Source organism: Loxodonta africana, chromosome 9 (genome assembly GCF_030014295.1).
Source record: "Loxodonta africana isolate mLoxAfr1 chromosome 9, mLoxAfr1.hap2, whole genome shotgun sequence".
Classification (NCBI taxonomy): domain Eukaryota; kingdom Metazoa; phylum Chordata; class Mammalia; order Proboscidea; family Elephantidae; genus Loxodonta; species Loxodonta africana.
The window spans coordinates 54502453-54521672 of record NC_087350.1 but is presented as its reverse complement, the minus strand read 5'-3'; the positions used below and the strand labels follow the sequence as shown (position 1 = coordinate 54521672).

General features: G+C 41.6%; 1 protein-coding gene across 4 annotated transcripts in view; it reads right to left on the bottom strand.

The window, feature by feature from the left end:
- TTLL11 (tubulin tyrosine ligase like 11) overlaps nucleotides 1-19220 on the bottom strand; it is a 302560-nt gene that overhangs the window by 182102 nt on the left and 101238 nt on the right. For all 4 annotated transcript variants that reach the window (XM_003407494.4, XM_023544971.2, XM_064291493.1 and 1 more), the window contains 2 exons: nucleotides 14445-15020; nucleotides 647-742 (listed from right to left, as the gene is read on the bottom strand). In XM_003407494.4, coding sequence (XP_003407542.3) covers nucleotides 647-742; nucleotides 14445-15020 — 672 coding nt within the window. The remainder of the gene's footprint in view (nucleotides 1-646; nucleotides 743-14444; nucleotides 15021-19220) is intronic.

Below are 19220 nucleotides of genomic sequence, written 5' to 3'. Positions count from 1 at the left end.
TTAATCTACAGAAGAGATTTATAAAAGTCTCCTTTTATATAATCTTAAAAATGACAGTTTCCTTTAACAAATCAACAAAATACATAAGGAGGAAAAATAGCACAATTTTCCTGATTATCAAAATTATAATGCTTGGGTGTAGAAAATTTGGAAATATAGAAGTGGGTTAAAAATGAAAGGAACTCAAATAATTCCCCAAAGTCCAATATTAATATTTGGTATATTTTCTTCCAGTCTTTTTTTTGGGGGGGGGGAGAAAACATATAACCACTGTTAAAGGTACTATTTATCGTAGTGATTCAAGCATGTCGACACAGCTAAATCATATTCATAGAATTTCAATTAGCTTATCTCCTGAGGCTAACTAATTAGTTCATGTCAAAACTGATGGAAAGGCTCAGCTGCTTCTAAGTTTCCAGACCTTAAAAACTGGAAGATGGCATGCTGGTAAATTACCATAGGTCGGATAGGTCTTATATTAATAGACTATGTTCGGAGCTCAACAAAACTAAGATTATTTAGACTTGAATGGAACTTCGCTGTGCAAAGTTGGGAAGGCTGAATCTTGTTTAGCCAAGTGAACAATACTGAGTGGGAGCATTCAGTTGTACCGCAATATATTCAACGATACATTCGAAATACTTACTTCTTGTTCATGCTCAATTCTCATGCTGGGATTTGCATTTACTTCAAGCAGTATAGGCTTCAGGTTTTTCATTAGAAGTATGTCAAAGCCTAGAATCTGAGCAGGATAAACATAATTCAGAATTACTCCTCCTAGCCACAATTTCTTTTCAGGAATTGAGTATGGTATTAGGGTCATGAAGGTGGAAATAAATTCAAACTCAGCCCCCAACCTAGACCTTGACCCTGGCTTCTCTAGTCCACAGCCCCTCTTCCTCTGGGTGTACTTGTCAGACCAAATGGACAGCAGAAAATTTTATAGGAACCTTGATAATGGGATGAGTTCCCATACTGCTTTCAGCACTATCTGTGTCATCTGAAGTGCTGTAAGATGATGACCTCTTTCTTCTTTAACGGAGTTGTCCATCAATTCCTCCCTCTGCTTTTTCTTCTGCTCTCCTCTATTAAGTTCCTACCTAGATCTCTGAAAATCTAAGGCCACCTTTCTTAACCTGGGGTATATACGCCAGTATCAAAATCACCATCCAGCCCCCATCCTACACCTACTGAGTCAGAATCTTTCAGCGCAGAACCCAGGAAAACGTATTTTGAAAAAATAAATCCCCTAGGTGATTCTGATAGACTTTCATAGCTAAGGAAAAGGAAATATTTATCAGGCAACTACCAGGCAGTAGGAGCCCTGGTGGCACAGGTCAGCAATTCAAAATCCACCAGCCCTCCTTGGAAGTCCAGTGGGGCAGTTGTAGTCTGTCCTATAGGGTCACTATGAGTCAGAATTGACTCAGTGGCAATGGGTTTCCTTTTTTTTACCAGGCAGTAATTACTATGCAGTCCACCAATTATTTCATAATCTCATTTAAGTCTCATGACAATATATTTGAAGTAGGGATTATGCTCTCCACAGGAGGAAAAACTGAGCCTCAGAAAGGCTAATGGATTACCACTTAACTTGTAGAAGACAGAGCTGGATTTCACACCCAAGCTGGACTGGCTATACAATCTGTGTGACCCAATGCAAAATGAAAATGCAGAGTCCCTTACTCAAAAACCATCAACAATTTCATGATGATGACAATAGAGCACTAAACCTAGTGTGGGGCCCTTTTGAACACAGGGCCTTGTGCACAGGACACATGTCCATAAAGCCAGCCCAGCCCTCAAGGATAACTTCAACACTATTTGTCAGATGTCTGTTCTTGAAGCCAGCTGCTGCCTAAAGTTAGGCTTTGTCTTCCAGCCACTCTGGCCTCTCTCAATTCCTTACAAACTCTGTGCTCAGGGCAAGCCACCTGTTATGAATTGAATTGTTTCCCCTCAAAATATGTGCTCTAAACCCTAATCCCTATACTTGTGGTTTTAATCCCATTTGGGAACGGGTCTTCTTGTTATGTTAATGAGTCACTACAAGTAGGTGACTTTAATGAACAGAAAATCATTTTCTCACATTCTACGAGGCCAGAAGTCCAAATTCAGTATTACTGTTGGGTATGTCTTAAGGCAATCTCTTCTGAGATATAAAAGAGCAGGTTAAGCAAGCAAGCACAAATGGAGAAGATCCATGCCACATGACTGCCAAGGAACCTAGGAATAGAAGTGGAAAAGAGACAAAGATTCCCCCCCCCCAACCCCCGACCAAGCGGACAGAGAGAGAGCTTTCCCTAGCATCAGTGCCCAGAATTCAGAATTTTAGTCTCCTATACTGTGAGAAAACAAATTTCTGTTAAAGCTGCCCACTTGTATTTCTGTTATAGCAGCACTACAGAACTAAGACAACACTCTTGTTCATCTTGTTCATTTGGCCTGAAATAACCCTTCATCTAGATAACTTCTCATCCTTGAGGTCATAGTTCCTAATTACATTCCTACTGGCACTGTAAGGACTTTAGATTCTTGGGAGGGATCCCATTACCTCTGTAGAAGGCAATACTGTAGAAAGCTTCTAATGTAATAGATACAATCCCAAAGTTTCAAAAAAAAATAATAATGTGGAGAATAAAAGAAAAGATATGGTTATAACCTCCCCTCCTCTACCAACTCAAGAAGAAAAGATGACAGAAATTCATTTACTTGTCTATATAGAACATGCATTTGTTAAATGATAATTATTAAATGGTAGCTTCATTCTTATTAATGAAATCAGAGCCCAAATGACCACTTTTTGTGTGATTTCTGATGAAGTTATTCTTCAGTGAAGGGCAATAAGGATGAGAAGTTGGAAAAAGTCATCCTCAATCTATTTTTCTTTCCATGTTCATGATAAGAAAGGAGTGGAAATTCAGTAGAAAATGTTACATGTATTATAGATCTGCTTAATAATATATAACAAGTGGATATGAATGATGAGGCCCTTTAGAGACTCTGGTGACATCATCAGTCTAACTTCAGACCTGGCCTGAGACAAGTGATGTTGATGAGGCTACAGAGAATGGCAGGCTGCAGTGCCAACGTTTATCATCTTTAATCATCAACTCTAACTTTTTGCTACATCTTAGAAGTTTGGATTTGTGCTTTCTCAGCCTGGTGGACTCTTCTCAGTTTGATGCACAGTGGTCTCATGAATGTAAGCTATAGGAATACTGGGAGCTGGAGCAGGGGTTGGGGCAGGGCAAAACCTCATCAGTCATATTCGCCTGCCCAATGGCATAATATTTTCAGGAACCTTAATGTTGGTTCCAAACCCAGCTCAGTCTCTTACACTCGCTAGATGACTCTAGGTAAGGTGCTAACCTCTCTGAGCCTCAATGACCTCATATGAAAAATGGGGATAAAAATAGCTGCCTTGCAGGGTTGTTGATAGAATTAAATGAAATAATGGAAGTGAAAAGTACCTAGAACTGTGCTTATCACATAGAAGTTACTCCATATATGCTAGCTCCCTTTCAACTTTCCTACTAATCCCAACAGGAAATGGAATTAGTGTGCTTTGGAGTCAAAAGGAGCTAATTTCAAATTTTCATTCTACCTTTAACTTGTGTAACTCCAAGCAAGTTAATTAGCAACTCTAAACTCTAGTTTCCTCATCTGTAAGTGGGAAAATAAGAATAGTACTTACTTATCCTAGTTCATTCATCCATAAAATATTTATTGAATATTTTCTATGTCCCAGGACTATTCAAGCTCCTGGAAATATAGTAGTGGACTAGACAAAGTTCTTGTCCTCCCAGAGCTTACAATCCAGTAGGGGAGACAGGATCATATAACGATAGTGCAATGTAAAATATTTTGCACAGTACCTGATACATAATAATTGTTCAGTGAAGGTCAGGTTCATTATATTTTTTCACAAGCTTGAGGGAAGTTCAAGGAAATAGGAATGATTTTCTTTTCAAAAGTTGAAGGAAATGTGTAGCACAACGGATCTCAATAAAGGAACCACAGAACTGAGCGGAGCTTAGAGCTGATCTTCTCATAAAATCCCTGAATGTCAGAGCTGGCATAAAATTAGGAATTTACTTGGTTCATTGTTTTTCTGAGGAAGCAAGGAGAAATCTAACCAGATCAGCTCAACTTTTATCTATTTTACATACTGGGGTTCCCAGGAAAAAAAAAAACTTTCTTTTTTTTAAACTACTAATCTTTTTTTTTTATTTTTAATCTAGTCTAACACCCACACATGCAAATCAGGGACCTGCAGTTTAGAGAAGAGAAACCCTCTCTCCAAGTCCTTCCAACAGGAATTATCAAATGCAAAGGGAGTTTTCAACTATGTGATGCTCTGCCTCCCCAAGTATTTCACCTGAAGAGTGTCCTGGAGGACTCAAAGATATTTGTTCTTCATCTCTGACTTCTAGAAGCTTCAAATCAAATTGGGGAAAAACAGCCTTAAGCCATTAATTGTAAACTCAGGCAAAGGCACCAAGCTACATTCCAACTAGAGGGAATTTTCTCCTGAGCCCCAGACCTACATATCCATCTGCATCCAGAGTATGTACACTTTGGAGGTCCTGGACTCCTCAAATTCAACATATCCAAAGTCACTGTCTGTGGTAGGCAGCCTCTAAAATGGCCTCAATGACTCCCATTTCATGGTATTCATGCCCTTGTGTAATCTCCTCCCCTTGAATGTGGGCTGGATCTAGTGACTTGCTTCTACCAAATAGAATATAGCAGGAATGATGAGCTATTACTTCCAATATTAGGTCATAAAACAACTGTGGCTTTTTCTGTCTTGGGTGCACTATCCCATACTCTCGTTTGCTCACTCTGAGAGAAGCCAGTTGCCTTATTGTGAGCTGCGCTATGGAGGGGCCCATGCACAAGGAATTGATATCTTCAGCCAACAGTCAACAACCATGTGAGTCAACTTGGAAGAGGATTTTTCCCTAGTCAAACTTTGAGATAACTGCAGCCCTGGCCGACACACGCTTGCAGTCTTGTGAACGACCTAGAGACAGAGGCACTCAGCTAAGTCTGGATTCCTGACTCACAGAAACTGTGAGATAATAAATCTTTGTTGTTTTAAGCTGCTAAGACCTGTTACAAGCAACAGATAATAAATACACCATCTTTCTCTAAAACTAACTTTGTCTCCTATATTTGTTATCCACTTAGTCAAAAAATTCTCCTTTATCCCTCACATCTAGCTGGTCACCAAACCTTGGAGATTCTACCTTCTACAGAGAGCCTTCTAGATCTGGCCTAATCTCATTGCTCCTAGTCTAGGTCAGGCCTGCACCACTGCTCACCTGGACTACTTCAATAGCTTCCCCATTTGTTTCCCTGCACTCAGACTCACCCCTCTAATTTATGTGGCACAAATTGAATATTAACACTCCTCTGCCTAAAATCCCTGCCTACAGAATGAAGCCCAAGTCCCATAGAATGTCGTACAAATTTCTCTACGGCTTGGCATCTGTCTCACACTCCAGTTTTATTTCTTCCCACTCTTCACTGCACATCTTGGGCTCTGATTGTGCTGAACTATTAGTAGTTCTAGGATGCTTCACTGCTTTTTGCCTTTACAATCTTCTGCCTGGAAACACCCTTTATCAAATATTTATTGAGCACTTACTAAATATTGGGTTCTATTCTAGGCACTGGGGATAAAGCAATGACCAAGACAAAGCCCTTGCCTTCCTGGAGCTTACATTCTAGTGGGGAGAGAGACCACAAGCAACTTAGTAAAACAAGTTAAGAAGATAGAGTGGGTGGAGGGGAGAGTTTCGTGCTTTAGACAGGATGGCCAGAAAAGGCCTCTCCAAGGAGGTGACATTTGTCATTCCATTGTCTTCTGGCTTGCCCAGTTTCTGACTAGAAGTTTATGGCTATTTTGTTCCTTTGAACACAATGAGTCTTTTCTTTCTATCTGATTGTAAGATTTTCTCATTATCACTGGTTTTCCACATTTTGATTATGACAAGCCTTGGGTAGTTTCTGTGTGTGTGCTTATCACACTTGAGGTTTGCTGAGTTGCTTGGATTGTGGGTTTATAGTTTTCATCAATATGGAAAATCTTTGGCCATTCTTCAAATATTTTTCTACAACTTCTTTCTCTCTTCTGCTCTGGCACTGATTACATATATGTTGAACCACCTGAAATTTTACCATAGGTCACTGAGGATCTATTCATTTTTATCTCTGTCATTTTCCTCTATGTATTTCATTTTGGATAGATTCTATTACTATGTCTTCAAGTTCACTGATCTTTTCTTCTGCAGTGTCTAATCTGACGTTAATACCATCCAGTGAAATTTTCATTTCAGATATGGTATTTTTTAGAGTTCCATTTGGTTCTTTTTAATAGCTTCCATTCTTCTCCTGATTAAGCTCATATTTTCCTTTAAATTGTATACATAGTCATAATAACCATTTTAACAACCTTTTCTGCTAGTTCCTTCATCTCTATTGCTGGGTATGTTTTTATTGACTGGTTTTTCACCTGGATATGGGTTATATTTTCCTGGTTGTGGAATTTTTTTAATTGGTGTTAAGCATTGTGAATGTTCGAGCTGAGTGTCTGGATTTTGCTTTCTTGTAAAAAGTGTTGGGCTTTGTCTTGGCAGTCAGTTATTTGCATATCACTTTGATCCCTTCAAGGCCTGTTGTTTACGCTTTACTACGATGGGTCACTATAAGTCTGAATCAACTCAATGGCAATGGGTTTGGTTGGGTTTGTTTTGGTTTAGGATGGGTATAGGGTATTCTTGACTCCAGGGATGATTCAACTTTACCTACTATGGCAGGAATTCTCTGAAGTCTATATTGAATGTTCTTGGTGATCACCAAAGACTCTCCACTCTAGCTGTTCAGAATTTGAACATTTCCCTGCCCTGTGTGAACTCTGGGAGATGTTCAGCTTATCAATTCCTGAACATTCTTTGTCCAGATTTGTGAATTAACACCACATACCACAAAGACTCATGAGAAACCCATGCAGATTTCTGGGGCTCTTTTCCTGCTTAGCTCCCTTTCTGGAACTCTGTCCCACAACTTCTAGCCACCTCAGTCTCCCCAAACTCCAAAATCTATCTCCTCAATTCACTGAGGTCACTGAGCTCTATTTAGGTTTGGGCCCATGTTCTGAAAGTTGCCTCCAGATAGAAAGCTGAAGTAATTGTAGGACTTATCTTGCTGGGGGTTTCCCCTCCCTCTTCACAGGCATCACAGTGTTGAGCTGTCTATTGTCCAAAGTGTGAAAACAATGAATTTATTTTGTCTGGTATTTTAGTTGTTTTCAACAGAATGTTGACTCCAGTCTTTTTTACTCTATCATGACCAGAAATGAATGTCTCACAAAGTGATATATGAGCAGAAACTAAATGAAGTAAGAGAATAAGCCATTTGAAGAGGATTCTAGGCAGAGGGAACAGCAAGAACAAAGACCAGCAAGGAGTGAGCAAAAGGGAGAGTGTTAGAAGATGAGGTCAGACAGAAAGACAAGGGACAGATCATGTAGCGTCTTGTGGGCCATAGTAAGAAGCCTCAATTTTAAGTGCAATGAGAAGCCATCGGGGAGTTTGTGCAAGAGAAATAATTTGAACTGACATATGTTTTAGAAGGATCACTTTGGCTATAGTGTGACGAACAGGCTATAAGCACCACAAGTGGAAAGATGGACATAAATTAGGACGAAATTGCAGTAGCCCAAGTCCAAGGCCATGACTGCCTAGGCTGGGTTGACAGCAATGGGGTTGGTTAAACTGGTTACATATGCAGTATATTTTCAAATATGTTTTCAGAAGTTGCTGATAGATTGCATGTAAGAAAGACAGGGAAAGAAATAGGAATGACTCAGATTTTTGGTCTGAGTAATTGAATGGTGTTCACTTTCTGAAACAAAAAAGACATGAAAGAGTAGATTTGGAAGGGAAATCGAGAGTTTCACTTAGGACATGTGAGGGTGACAAGCCCACTAGATACCCAGGTAAAAAATTAAAATGGGAAGTTGGATATACCAGTCTAGAGCTCAGGGAGAGGTCAAGATTGGAGATACAAACTTAGGAGTCAGTAACATATTAAAAAAAAAAAATTTTTTTTAGCTGTTTTTTTTTTTTTTCTTTTTTAACATATAGCTGGTACTTAAAACCATGGGACTAGATGAGATCATTCAGGGAGTGACTGTAGATAAGAGGTGAAATGTTCAAGGACTACGCTCTGAGGCTTTCCAACAGGTCACAAGAAGAGGAAGTGGAGAAGCAGCAGTCAGTGAGTTAAGAGGAAAACCAGGAAAGTATGGTGGCCTTCACCTTTTTCTGCTTAGCAAATTGCTCTTTGTGCCTCAAGCTCCAGCTTAAGCATCTCCTCCCTTGGGAAGTCCTCCCTGATTGGGTTAGGCAAAGTTAATTATTCCCTTTCCTGTGCTCTCCTGGCATCCTATGTATGCCCTCTCAGCACTTATGACACACAACTGTAATTTTCATGTGTCATCTTTCCCACTAAACTATTCACCCCTTACCAGCAGAGACTGTGTCTTTTCCATAACCACATGTCCCACAATTAACCCAGGGCTTGTCTCAGTGGATGCCCAGGGAATGTGTTAGAGTCCAAAGGAAGAAAAAAGCTTAAATATCAGAAGTGGTCAGAGAAGGCTTTACAGAAAAAGCAGGATTTGAGTAGCACCTTGGGAGATATTGAATTTCAAAAAACAGTGAGAATGGGAGAAACCATGAAAGCATGCTAGGCCAAGACAGAAGAGAACAAAAGTGCAGAAGTGGGAAAGCACCAGTTAAGTCCAAGAGACAGGAATCAGACTTGTTAGGCAGCACTTGAGGACTTAGGTAGGGTACAGGGAAGCCAGGCAAGGGGCCAGTCTGGAGAGGCAACATACGCCAGGCTAAGGACTTGGTTTTCAAACTATGCTCCTTGGAACGCTGGTATTCCAATTAGGTTTAAAATGTCCATATTTGATGGTTTTCTATAAGTCCAAGGCACTTCTTCACAGACAAGTTGGAAAACTGCTGTTGTTACAGGTAACAAATGATGTCATAATAAGAACTACCATTCATTAAGTGGTAACTATGTGCCAGGTACCATACCAAGTTTTCTACACTGTTTTCTCTTATTTGATCTTACAACAACTCTGTGAGGTAAATATTAATATTATCTCTATTTGAAGATGAGAAAACTGAGACTAAAAAAGATTGACTTGCCAAGCTCACCAGCTAGAGTTGCAGGAAGGAGGAGCTAGGATTAGCTCAAACCCAGGGAGTCTAAGAACAAAACCTAAGCCCTTCACCACTACACTGTTTCTTTGCCTCCTTCCTTTGGGGTGTCTGAAGTATAAGGAGGAGGTCAAAAAGAACCAAAAAGAAATAGGAGAAACACTTTAGTAATTGGAAAGGGGCCACCTCCAGACTTCAAAGGGAAAAGGACCATGGGCTAAGAAGAAAATTAGACTTAGGGAGCTGGAGGAAAATACAGACCAAATAATGGAATTGGGAAAGAATGTTTTCAAAACCTGAGCTGGAAACCTTTCCATTGCATGAGTATTTCTGCCGCATGAATCATCTACACCCAGATGGACCTTAATATTTAAGCCAGGGTCACACTGCTGCCATCAAGAAGACTGACATGAGAATATATTGCTGAGGGCTGACTGGGTAATGACAGGGGACAAGCTGGAATGACAGGGCAGGCACGTTCCTAGGCAACAGATTACAGGAAACTTGTCCACAGTCCGAACAGCACCAGCAGCTGCTCTAGGCCATCACAATTTCCCAAGTAGTTATTGTGGCTATGATTCGAAAGGGGTCACAGTCACATGTGCAAGATAAATGTAATTTTGGGGGCTATAGGGTATGTTCTGGAATAATGCAATCTTGGGCCAGGCCCAGGCTACAAGTGAAGGTGGCTGCACGGCAAAAAAAAATCATGTTTTATATACGTGCAAAGCATTACAATTTGCAAAATCCTTTCATAAGCTTTATCACATTTGAATTGGTTCAGAACCCTGTGAAATGAGTGAGGCCACTGAGGCCCAGAGAAGTTAATTGGCATATGCAAGACCACAGAGCAAGTCAATGGCAGAACCATGCCTTACCCCTAAGACTTGTGGTTCCAGGTCAGCTCAGGTATTTGAGACTCAAACTAAAGAGTGTTTTAACAAATCATAAGAATAAAGAAAGTATGATGGGACTCCCCAAGTAGAACAGGAAGATATTTTCTCTCAATCACTGTGTATCTGAAATGCATGCTAAAACAATACATTTCCAAATATCTAACACTTTATATCTTGTCAAAGTGTTTTCACTTAAGTTACTTTACAAATACACATCTATGAATGCAGTTAGGGAAGTGAGTGTAGGTGACTTGCAGATATGGATCCTGAGGCTCAAGGTGGTGAAGAAACTTGCCCAAGGTCACAAAGCTGGTGAGAGGCAGAGCTCTTATTGTGCTTGTACTTCTAGTCCTGTGCATCTCCCCTGACCCCAGGCCTGGAAGCATTTAGTTGTGGTCAAGAGATGGAAAATGGTCACAAGGCTGTGGTTCCATTTGCTAGACACGATCTGTCCAAACCAGTGGCTCCCTCCTTGTCTGCCTTGGCCTTCTCCAGTTCCCCGCAGCCTGGGTCCCTGGTAACACCCCTATGGCTGCCCCATGCAGCCTGTCCACAGCAAAGCAAGCAGCAAAACAACCACCCTGGTTCTCCACCCGGCCACTTTCACCAAGCCAGGGTCCTGTGGCTTGGCTATGCATGCTGGGTTCACATGATGCTCCTGGAATAGCTTTCACTGTCAAACAGATGCAACCACACAGTCTCCCAGGATGACCTCTGGATGCTTCCACGTTGCAATGGTCTCCTCTCTTCTAACCTTTCAGTGACTCAGGTCAGGGCCTATTTTCTCTTGTCTTGCCTCTTAAGTTCTCTCCACTTACTCTTTCTAATGCCTTAAAACACTTGATGGCTAAGCTGCACATCCTGCCTGAGAACCAAAGACCTGGGGTCCAAGGGCTTAAGATAGATCTCTGGATGACAATCATCCTCTCCTGGTGCTGGCCTGAATTCTCCTCCAAATGACTCTATCAGCCTGCATGGAAATCCTGCTGATTGGTGCCCAGCTACTGGGGTAGGCGTCCCTGCTTTTGGGCTGCACCTCAGGAGCCAGCCTTCTTTTCTGCTACTGGATGAACTTTTCATCCACTAGAAGGGCCATCCAGCTCCTTCCCCTCTCCCTTCTTCTTCCATGCTACCATTACCTTCCTACCACAGCCTCCAGGGTAAAATATTCCTAGACTTTTCTTAAACTGATATTCCGGACACCAAGGAAACTTTCTGATCCTCAAGTCTAAAAAGGAACAAACTTAAGTAGTGCCTATTTTTATAACATGGATGAAGCTCTCACATCACAGTAACAACACAGTATAAAGAAGGATTTAAGCTACAGGCTTCACATCCCCGCTTCGGTCCCCTCTCAGCTCACAGACCAGGCACGAGGCAGAGGGAGCCTATGGAGCTGGTGACTAGTGAGCACTTGGAGGGAGCAATATACCAGGAGGTGGTGATAAAATCATCATTATCTCTATTGTTAAGATTAGATGGAGGAGGACTGGAAACAACCCAAATATCAGAGACAGGAAAACTGATAAATTGTGCATATTTACAACGAAATACTATACAGCAGTACAAATGAAAAAAATACTAACTACCCACGTCAACATGGATGGATCCTTGAAAATTACAGGTACTAGTGAAAAAATGTTGCAGAAAACTACGTACTTTATAATAGCATTTTTATAAAGTCCCAAAACAGCAAAACAAAACAATATGTTGTTTGGGAATACGTTTGTACTTAATAACAGTAGTTTTTAAAAAACAAAGAAAGGATAAATATAAATTCAGGATCCTGTTACCTCTGGGTGGTAGGTAGGGAAATGGGACAGGAAAGAAGCACACTAATTATAGATCTTAGGTTGCTTCGGATGTAGGTTTAGGATGATAATTTTGTTGTTCTACTTCAAAGCTTACATGAATGTCCCATGTATTCTTTTATACACATCAACTACTACAAAGTAATTTTAAAAGATTAGATGGAGAGTGTTCCAGGAATCCCTTTTCTTATCATCTCCCGATAAATGCTTGATTTATCTGGTGGCCGGAAACTGTGCCTACTGAGTGCCTGGATTCCATGTGCTCCAACAACCACTCTCTCCTTCCTCTCACAGTCAAACATCCTGAAAGAATGCTCTACCCTCACTCCCCATTTCCTTCACTCCCACACTCTGCTCAGTCCACTACAATCAGGCCCCTGGCCCTATCATGTGCTGAAGATAATTCTCGCTGAGGTCCCCAGTAAACTCCTTGGTGGAAAATACAATGGATTGTTTAAGCCCTGGTCTTACTTGGCATCTCTGCAGCATTTGACAGGGGTAGCTCCACCTGCAAGCACCTTGGCATCTGGGAAACCTCTTCTCCTGATATATCATCTATGTCTGAAGTCACTTTTTCTCCATCTCCCTTGCTGGTTCCCCCTCCTTTGCTTGTTCCTTACTTACATGGTGGTGCTCACAGGGATCTTCTCAGGCCTCTTCTCATCCTACAGCCTCTCATGGCTTCAGTAACTACCTGAATGCTGATGAGTTCCCATCTTTCTCTCCAGCCCAGGCCTCTCTCTCCTCAACTCCAGACCCACATATTCAACTGTCCACTCAATGTCTTCACTTGAATATCACACAGGCAATTCAAACATGTTTAAGTCCAACTCCCAACCTTCCCTCACAGGCCTGGTCCTCTTCTCACAACCTCAATCCATCTACCCAGGTATGAGTCATCCCTGATTCCATCCCTTCCCTCACTGCAGCCATCCCTCCACTCTAGCCTAGCCCCATCCACTCACCAAGTCGGGCCATTCTACCTCCTAAATGGCTCTCAAATCTACCCCTGCTCTCTACCTCCACCAAGACCTTCCTAATCTGAGCCAGCATCCTCTCTTGCTTGTATGAAAGCAATGGTCCCATTAGTTACCTCCCTGTCTTCATCCTTGCTTCAATCCATACTCCACCCTAAAAAGAGTTTATTCTCTGTAACATGTAAATCTGAATACATCAGTCCCCTGCTTGAAATCTCTCAGGGTCCCCCACGGCCCTCCGGTGCTCCACAACCTGGCCCTTACCTACCTCTCCAACCTCATCTCTCCTATCCCTCTACATCTCTGCCTCAAACCCCATACTCCAACCATATTGAACCTTTTTCAGTCCCTTCAACACACCGTGTTCCCTCTTGCCTCTGCACACATAGCCGCTCCTCTTACTTCAGGTTCCACTTTAACTGTCACTCCTGGGAAACCTTCCCTGGCCACCACCCCACCCAGGAAATGTAAGATGGTCCCACAACCCCCAGTCCCCAGTGCATCTCCTATTCTAGCACTTATCACACTTTATAGTAATTGGTTTTTAAATTATTTGTCTCCCACAATAGACTCAATGCAACAGTCAGCAAGGACCTGACTTACTAAATGCTATCTCCCTAGTACCTAAAGCAGTGCCTGGCACCTACTAGGCAGGTGGTAAAAATTAATGAAAGAATTAATGAATAAATGAATGATAGGCACTGTGATTTATATATTGTCTTAGTTATCTAGTGCTGCTATAACAGAAACACTACAAGTGGAGGGCTTTAACAAATGGAAATTTATTCTCTCACAGTCTAGGAGGCTAGAAGTGCAAATTCAGGGTGCCAGCTCCAGGGGAAGGCTTTCTCTCTCTTTCAGGTCTGGGGGAAGGTTCTTGTCATCAATCTTCCCTTGGTCTAGGAGCTTCTCAGCACAGGGACCCCTGGTCCAAAGGATGCACTGTGCTCCTGGAACTTCTTTCTTGGTGGTATGAGGTCCCCATGTCTCTCTGCTTGCTTCTCTGTTTTATATCTCAAAAGAGATTGATTTAAGACACAACCTAATCTTGCAGGTTGAGTCCTGCCTCATTAACATAAATGCCTCCAACCCCACCTCATTAACATCATAGAGACAGGATTTACAACACACAGGAAAATCACATCAGATCACAAAATGGTAGACAATCACACAATACTGGGAGTCATGGACTAACCAAGTTGACACACATTTTTTGGGGGGACACAATTCAATCCATAACATATACATTATCTTATTTAATTCTTATAAGGATTGTTTAAGATAGCCACTATTAGTCTCATTTTACAGGTCAGAAAAGGGAACTAACTTGCCCCAAATCACACAGCTAGCAAGTACAAAGCTGAGAATTAGTCCCAGGTTTAATGCCAGCACTGGCAACCATCCCTTTTTCCCTCTGGCCATCCCATCTCTGCCCCTCAGCCCACATGAGACCAGGGAGTCCTCTATAGGCCCATTCAAGGTTGGGAACTCAGACACAGAAGTGGCTCTGGTTACCTGGAAGCATGTAGGCCCCGGCTTCCCTGCTGGGATGTCCGACTGGTAGAAAACTTTGAGCTCTGGAGTCAGGGCAATGACAGTCTTAATCACCAAGGAGATGATATCAGACCAGACCTTCTTGATGTCAACACCTTTAGAAGACAACCTACAAAGAATGCTAGAAAAAGTCCTTTTGCTGCCTGTGTTAGCACTGTCCGAATGGACGAAGTTACCACTGTGGATATTCAGGGAATAATTGGTTAAGTGCATAAAGACGTGGTGCAGATTTTTGGGGTTGGGCTCTTGATATGGCTCAGTACAAAATCTAGAGAGTCCATCTTTGGCTATATAAATCTCTAAGGGGTCTAAAGACTTTAGTAAGACATACAAACGAATATCAAACTTCAGCTTATCAATAAGGAGAGGTTTGCAGATGTACTCCTGGACCACAGCTGGCCTGCTCTGAAGGGTCCCTGCCAGGCGGATGTCACTGGGGTCTTTAATGAGGTAGATTCCATCACCCTGACAACCACCATCAGGTTTTACGATAAAAGTGGGCTTCCACGAGGGATCACTATCTTTCACCATGCGAACCTGGGGGAAAGAAAAGAATGGTTAATATTATTTTATTTTCTTCTCTGGAGCCCCCAACACAGAGCAGGACCTTAGGAAATGTTTGGTGAATAAGTGGCAAAATGACTCTGGTCTATCTGAGCACTCACTGAGCATCTTCGATGGAGATAACACTGGACTAAGTACTGAGACTGTAACATAGAATTGTTCTGAATCCTGTCCTCCAGAAAGGCGATGGAGAGTGTAGTGCCGTCACAGGATCTGGGTTCAAATTCCACTTTGCCACTTACTAGCTATAACCTCGAGCAAGCCATTTAACTAATGATAATTATCAGTACCATTTAAGAGCGTCAGGTACTATTTGAGGCACTTTACAGAAGTTATCTCATCTAATAGTCACAGAAGATATGGTTGTTCTCTTTTTTATAATACAGGAAATGGAGAGGGGACAGCAGTTGCTAACAGCGTGGGTATTAGAGTCAGGCTTCCTGGGTTCAAATTCTGGCTCTGCTCCACGCTATACGACCTTGGACAAGTTACATAAGTTATATGAGCCTTCCTCATCTGTAGAATAGGAGTGGTAGTAGCACCTACCCTACAGGATTGCTCTCAGGATTTGAGGATTAAACGAGGTAATAAATGCAAAGGCCTCGGCATCCCATAAAAGGCAGGCTTAAGCCAAGCTCTGCTAATTGTGAGAGATAAAGCGACTTGCTAACTAACTGAGGGGCAGAATTGGGGTCAGAATCTAAATCAGTCTGAAGTCCTTGCACTTGCCTCTATGTTACCATGTCTCAGTGTCCTACCCTGACTGGGTGGCTGTAAACATTAAATAAACTAAAATTTGTCCAGGGTCAAGCATTATTCCAAATATATAGGTAGAGCGCTGGAAATGGTAGTTTTATAATTTACACTCCTGATGAAGTTCATTGAGTAGATGTGGCCAGTCCTTCCAGCCTGTTGAGACCTTTTTGCAACAAGATTCTGTCATTTGCAGTATTTGCTCTCCTCCCAGCTTCAGGTCACCGGGACATTTACATAATTATCTCGGGCACTTGACCAGTCCAGACAGTCGGTCTGGAGCTACGGGTCTGCATAATTCATGCACCCTGATTCCCCAAGCACTCATGGGATCCTTGGTGCAGCTCTGGAGAAGGGATGAACTGCAGTGGCAGAAAAGGAGGTTTTCTCTGAGGGAGAGGAGCTGAACAAAATTTAAAGGTGGATTTGAAAGGGGGAGCTACTCTCTTTACAGTTTCTGGCATGACAGAGCCCTCGAACAGGCCTTCCATTCTTAACTCAGTAACTCACAGCAGTGCCCTGGCAGCCCGAGGACGTGGGGTGTCCCTGCATTCGACTCATCTCAGCCCTGCACATTTGCTGTGTAAGCCCAGCCCAGGACGCCAACGCTCTGTGCTTTGCTTATCTCTTTGACCAGCCTATATTTCTAAGTGAAGCTTTTGTCAATTCTTTGGGCACTATCAGTTACTCTGGGCTTGTAAAAGATCTTTAACAATGGAGAAACACTTAAAGCCTTAATAATGGTCCACATCAATTGTTCCCCCTTGTCAGCAGGACTCGAGAATGGAACTTCACAAGAGATCAATGCAAGCCTTCCAGGGCCCTCAACTGAGCCTTTCTTGTAACTGTGACCTTGACGTTTATGTAGTTATTTAATATTCATCCGAAGCAGGCATACACTTGGCATCTTACAGTAAATATAAGCATGCTGGACAAATGGCAGTTATAGATCAGGAAGTAGAAAATGTCAAGTTTGCACTGTTGGGTAATTCTTCCCTCTGGAAAGATTTTGCTGTGCTGAAAATACTAACAGTTCAATATATTATTGGGAGCAATATTTCCTTCTTTGAATTCAGTGTATATGCCTTAAATAAATCAAACTAAATGGTCAATAGTCTCTGTCATTCACTGCATTACTGAATATTTCTTCTGCTGTTTGCCAGAGAAATACCATACAAGTCAAGATTATTAATACTAATAAAAAAAAAAAATAGAATCATTGAATTTTTAGAACTGGAGGGATCCTCAGAGATCAACATAGTCCAATTCTCTCATAATTCAAATGGAGAAACCGGGGCTTAGAGAGCTGATGTGGCTTGCCTTGGCCCTGGCTGGTAGGATGGTTAGAATGAGAATTGAGATCTCCTGACCCTCCCTCAAGTTCACTGTGCTATTTTTACATCCGATAAAACAAATGTAAAAGTCTCTTTATCCTGATTACTATAGAAAATATTGCCTTAAAATATTGGGCAGTATTGGTATCTGAGCTCTAGTCTCACATTGACTCCTGAGCATGGCTGTCTTAGAACTATAATCATAGAACCTTAAGCTTCCCAGGACTGTACAGCTCCAGATCTTCTGTCTGAGTTCCTGGCTTGGTAAAATACAAGTACAATCTACAGGAAAGCTTCATAGCTGTTCAGAATGTGGTTCCCATAGCACCAGACTCTTGTGTCACTTCTACTATTAAAAGGGAAAAAGGTTTTCCAGAATTCATATTCATTCTCCTCTGAGGTTTCACTCCAGGGTGATCCATTTCCCCAGTTTCTCTAATGTACCAGTTCTTAACCAGGAGTAATGCACCAGAATCAAAATATAGTCTGTTAGCCTGGGCCCAACACCCAGAAATTCTGATTTGATAGATCTCGAGTGAGACCTAGGCATGTGTATTTTGGAAAAAGCACCACAGGTGATTCTGATGTGCACTCTGTTTGAGAATTACTGGTCTAATGTGAATTAAATGAAAGTGCAATATGGGACCAACATATTGAATGACGTTTTGTGCGTTGGTGTCAGCCTGTGTTTGAGGAAGACTTGCATTTAGCTGATGATATCTCCAGTTTTATCCAAGCCTGCTGTTGGCCACCAAATCCATTATCCTGTAACTATACACCCGGACGACTGAAAGAGATACAAAAAGGGTGTAGCAGCCTGATTGCTCAGCACTCATCAGGCCTATTGAAAATTTTATGTGTCTTTTACTGCCCCCTCGTGGATATTTAGGAAATGTGACGAGGAAATTCACCCCGTTCAAAATTCCAAAGTTCCTTTACAGTAACACACTCTATTAAGACGTTAAAATGGTCTTAAAGAAGCAAGCCTACAAAAATAGCTCTCTATATAGGGTCGCTAAGGGTTTTTTTTTTTTTTTTTTTTAAGAGTAGGAATTGACTCGACGCAGTGGGTTTTTTTGGGGGTATAGTTTTGTTTTTTTTTTTTTAGTACTATTAAGGTAAGATTATACTTTGAGTGAATTCACATCTAAAATGCCAGGGTTAGCCAAGGTCATGCTCAGTTTTCACGATCTCTGACCCTTAAATACATTTCAAGTGTTCTCCCTATTATACAGATTGGCCTGTTAGTGACTGTCTCTCTCAGTATGTATAAATCTATGGAAAATATGAATATGAAAGCCTGAAAAGATATACCACACAGAAGATTAGTGGAGTATATTCTGCATTTTGTCTTTGTTATTCTCCAAATTTTCTACTAGAAAAAAAAAAATATGAGGGGCAATGGTAGGGAGCAGAAATTGTCTCTAAATACAAAAATTTTCATGAGAAATGGCTTTTGGTGAGACAGAAAGAATACTGAAGTGAAAAACAGAAAATCTGGATGCTAGCCCCAATTTAGTCAGGTCATTTCTGACTGTGTGACCTTGAGAAAGAAACCTAACTTCCTGTGTTTTGTGGTACTGTCCTATAAGATAGAGGGGTTACACTAAGGTCCCTGGCTTCAGCTGAACAACAAGTTCTGAACAGTGATTTATCTTGACATCATCACAGTTGAAGGATGGGTTACAAACACGCAAGTGACATTAATCGCCGGAGCGTTCACACTGTGCTGTTGTGATCAGCGCATCGGGATGATCTATAAGAGCAAGAGATTTGGATTGGAGATTTATGACGCACTTGAGAAAGTTGGCTGGGCCATTTTGGGAAGCAAGCTAAAATATTTTGAGACAAATTCAGCAACTGGAATACCCAGCCACAAAACTATTAGTAGTGAGGGGCAGGTAAGAGGACAATTTCTAAAGACATATTGTTTCTGCAATACCAAGGAAGTCAAAGCCAGTCACAGCAGTCCACTGTCACACAGGTGAATTTGCATCCAGTCTTAGCAACCAAAAAACCTTGACGTCACAGGTCCAGGCTGGAGGCTTTCAGCAAAAATAAGCCTCTGATAGACAAAATAGATGTC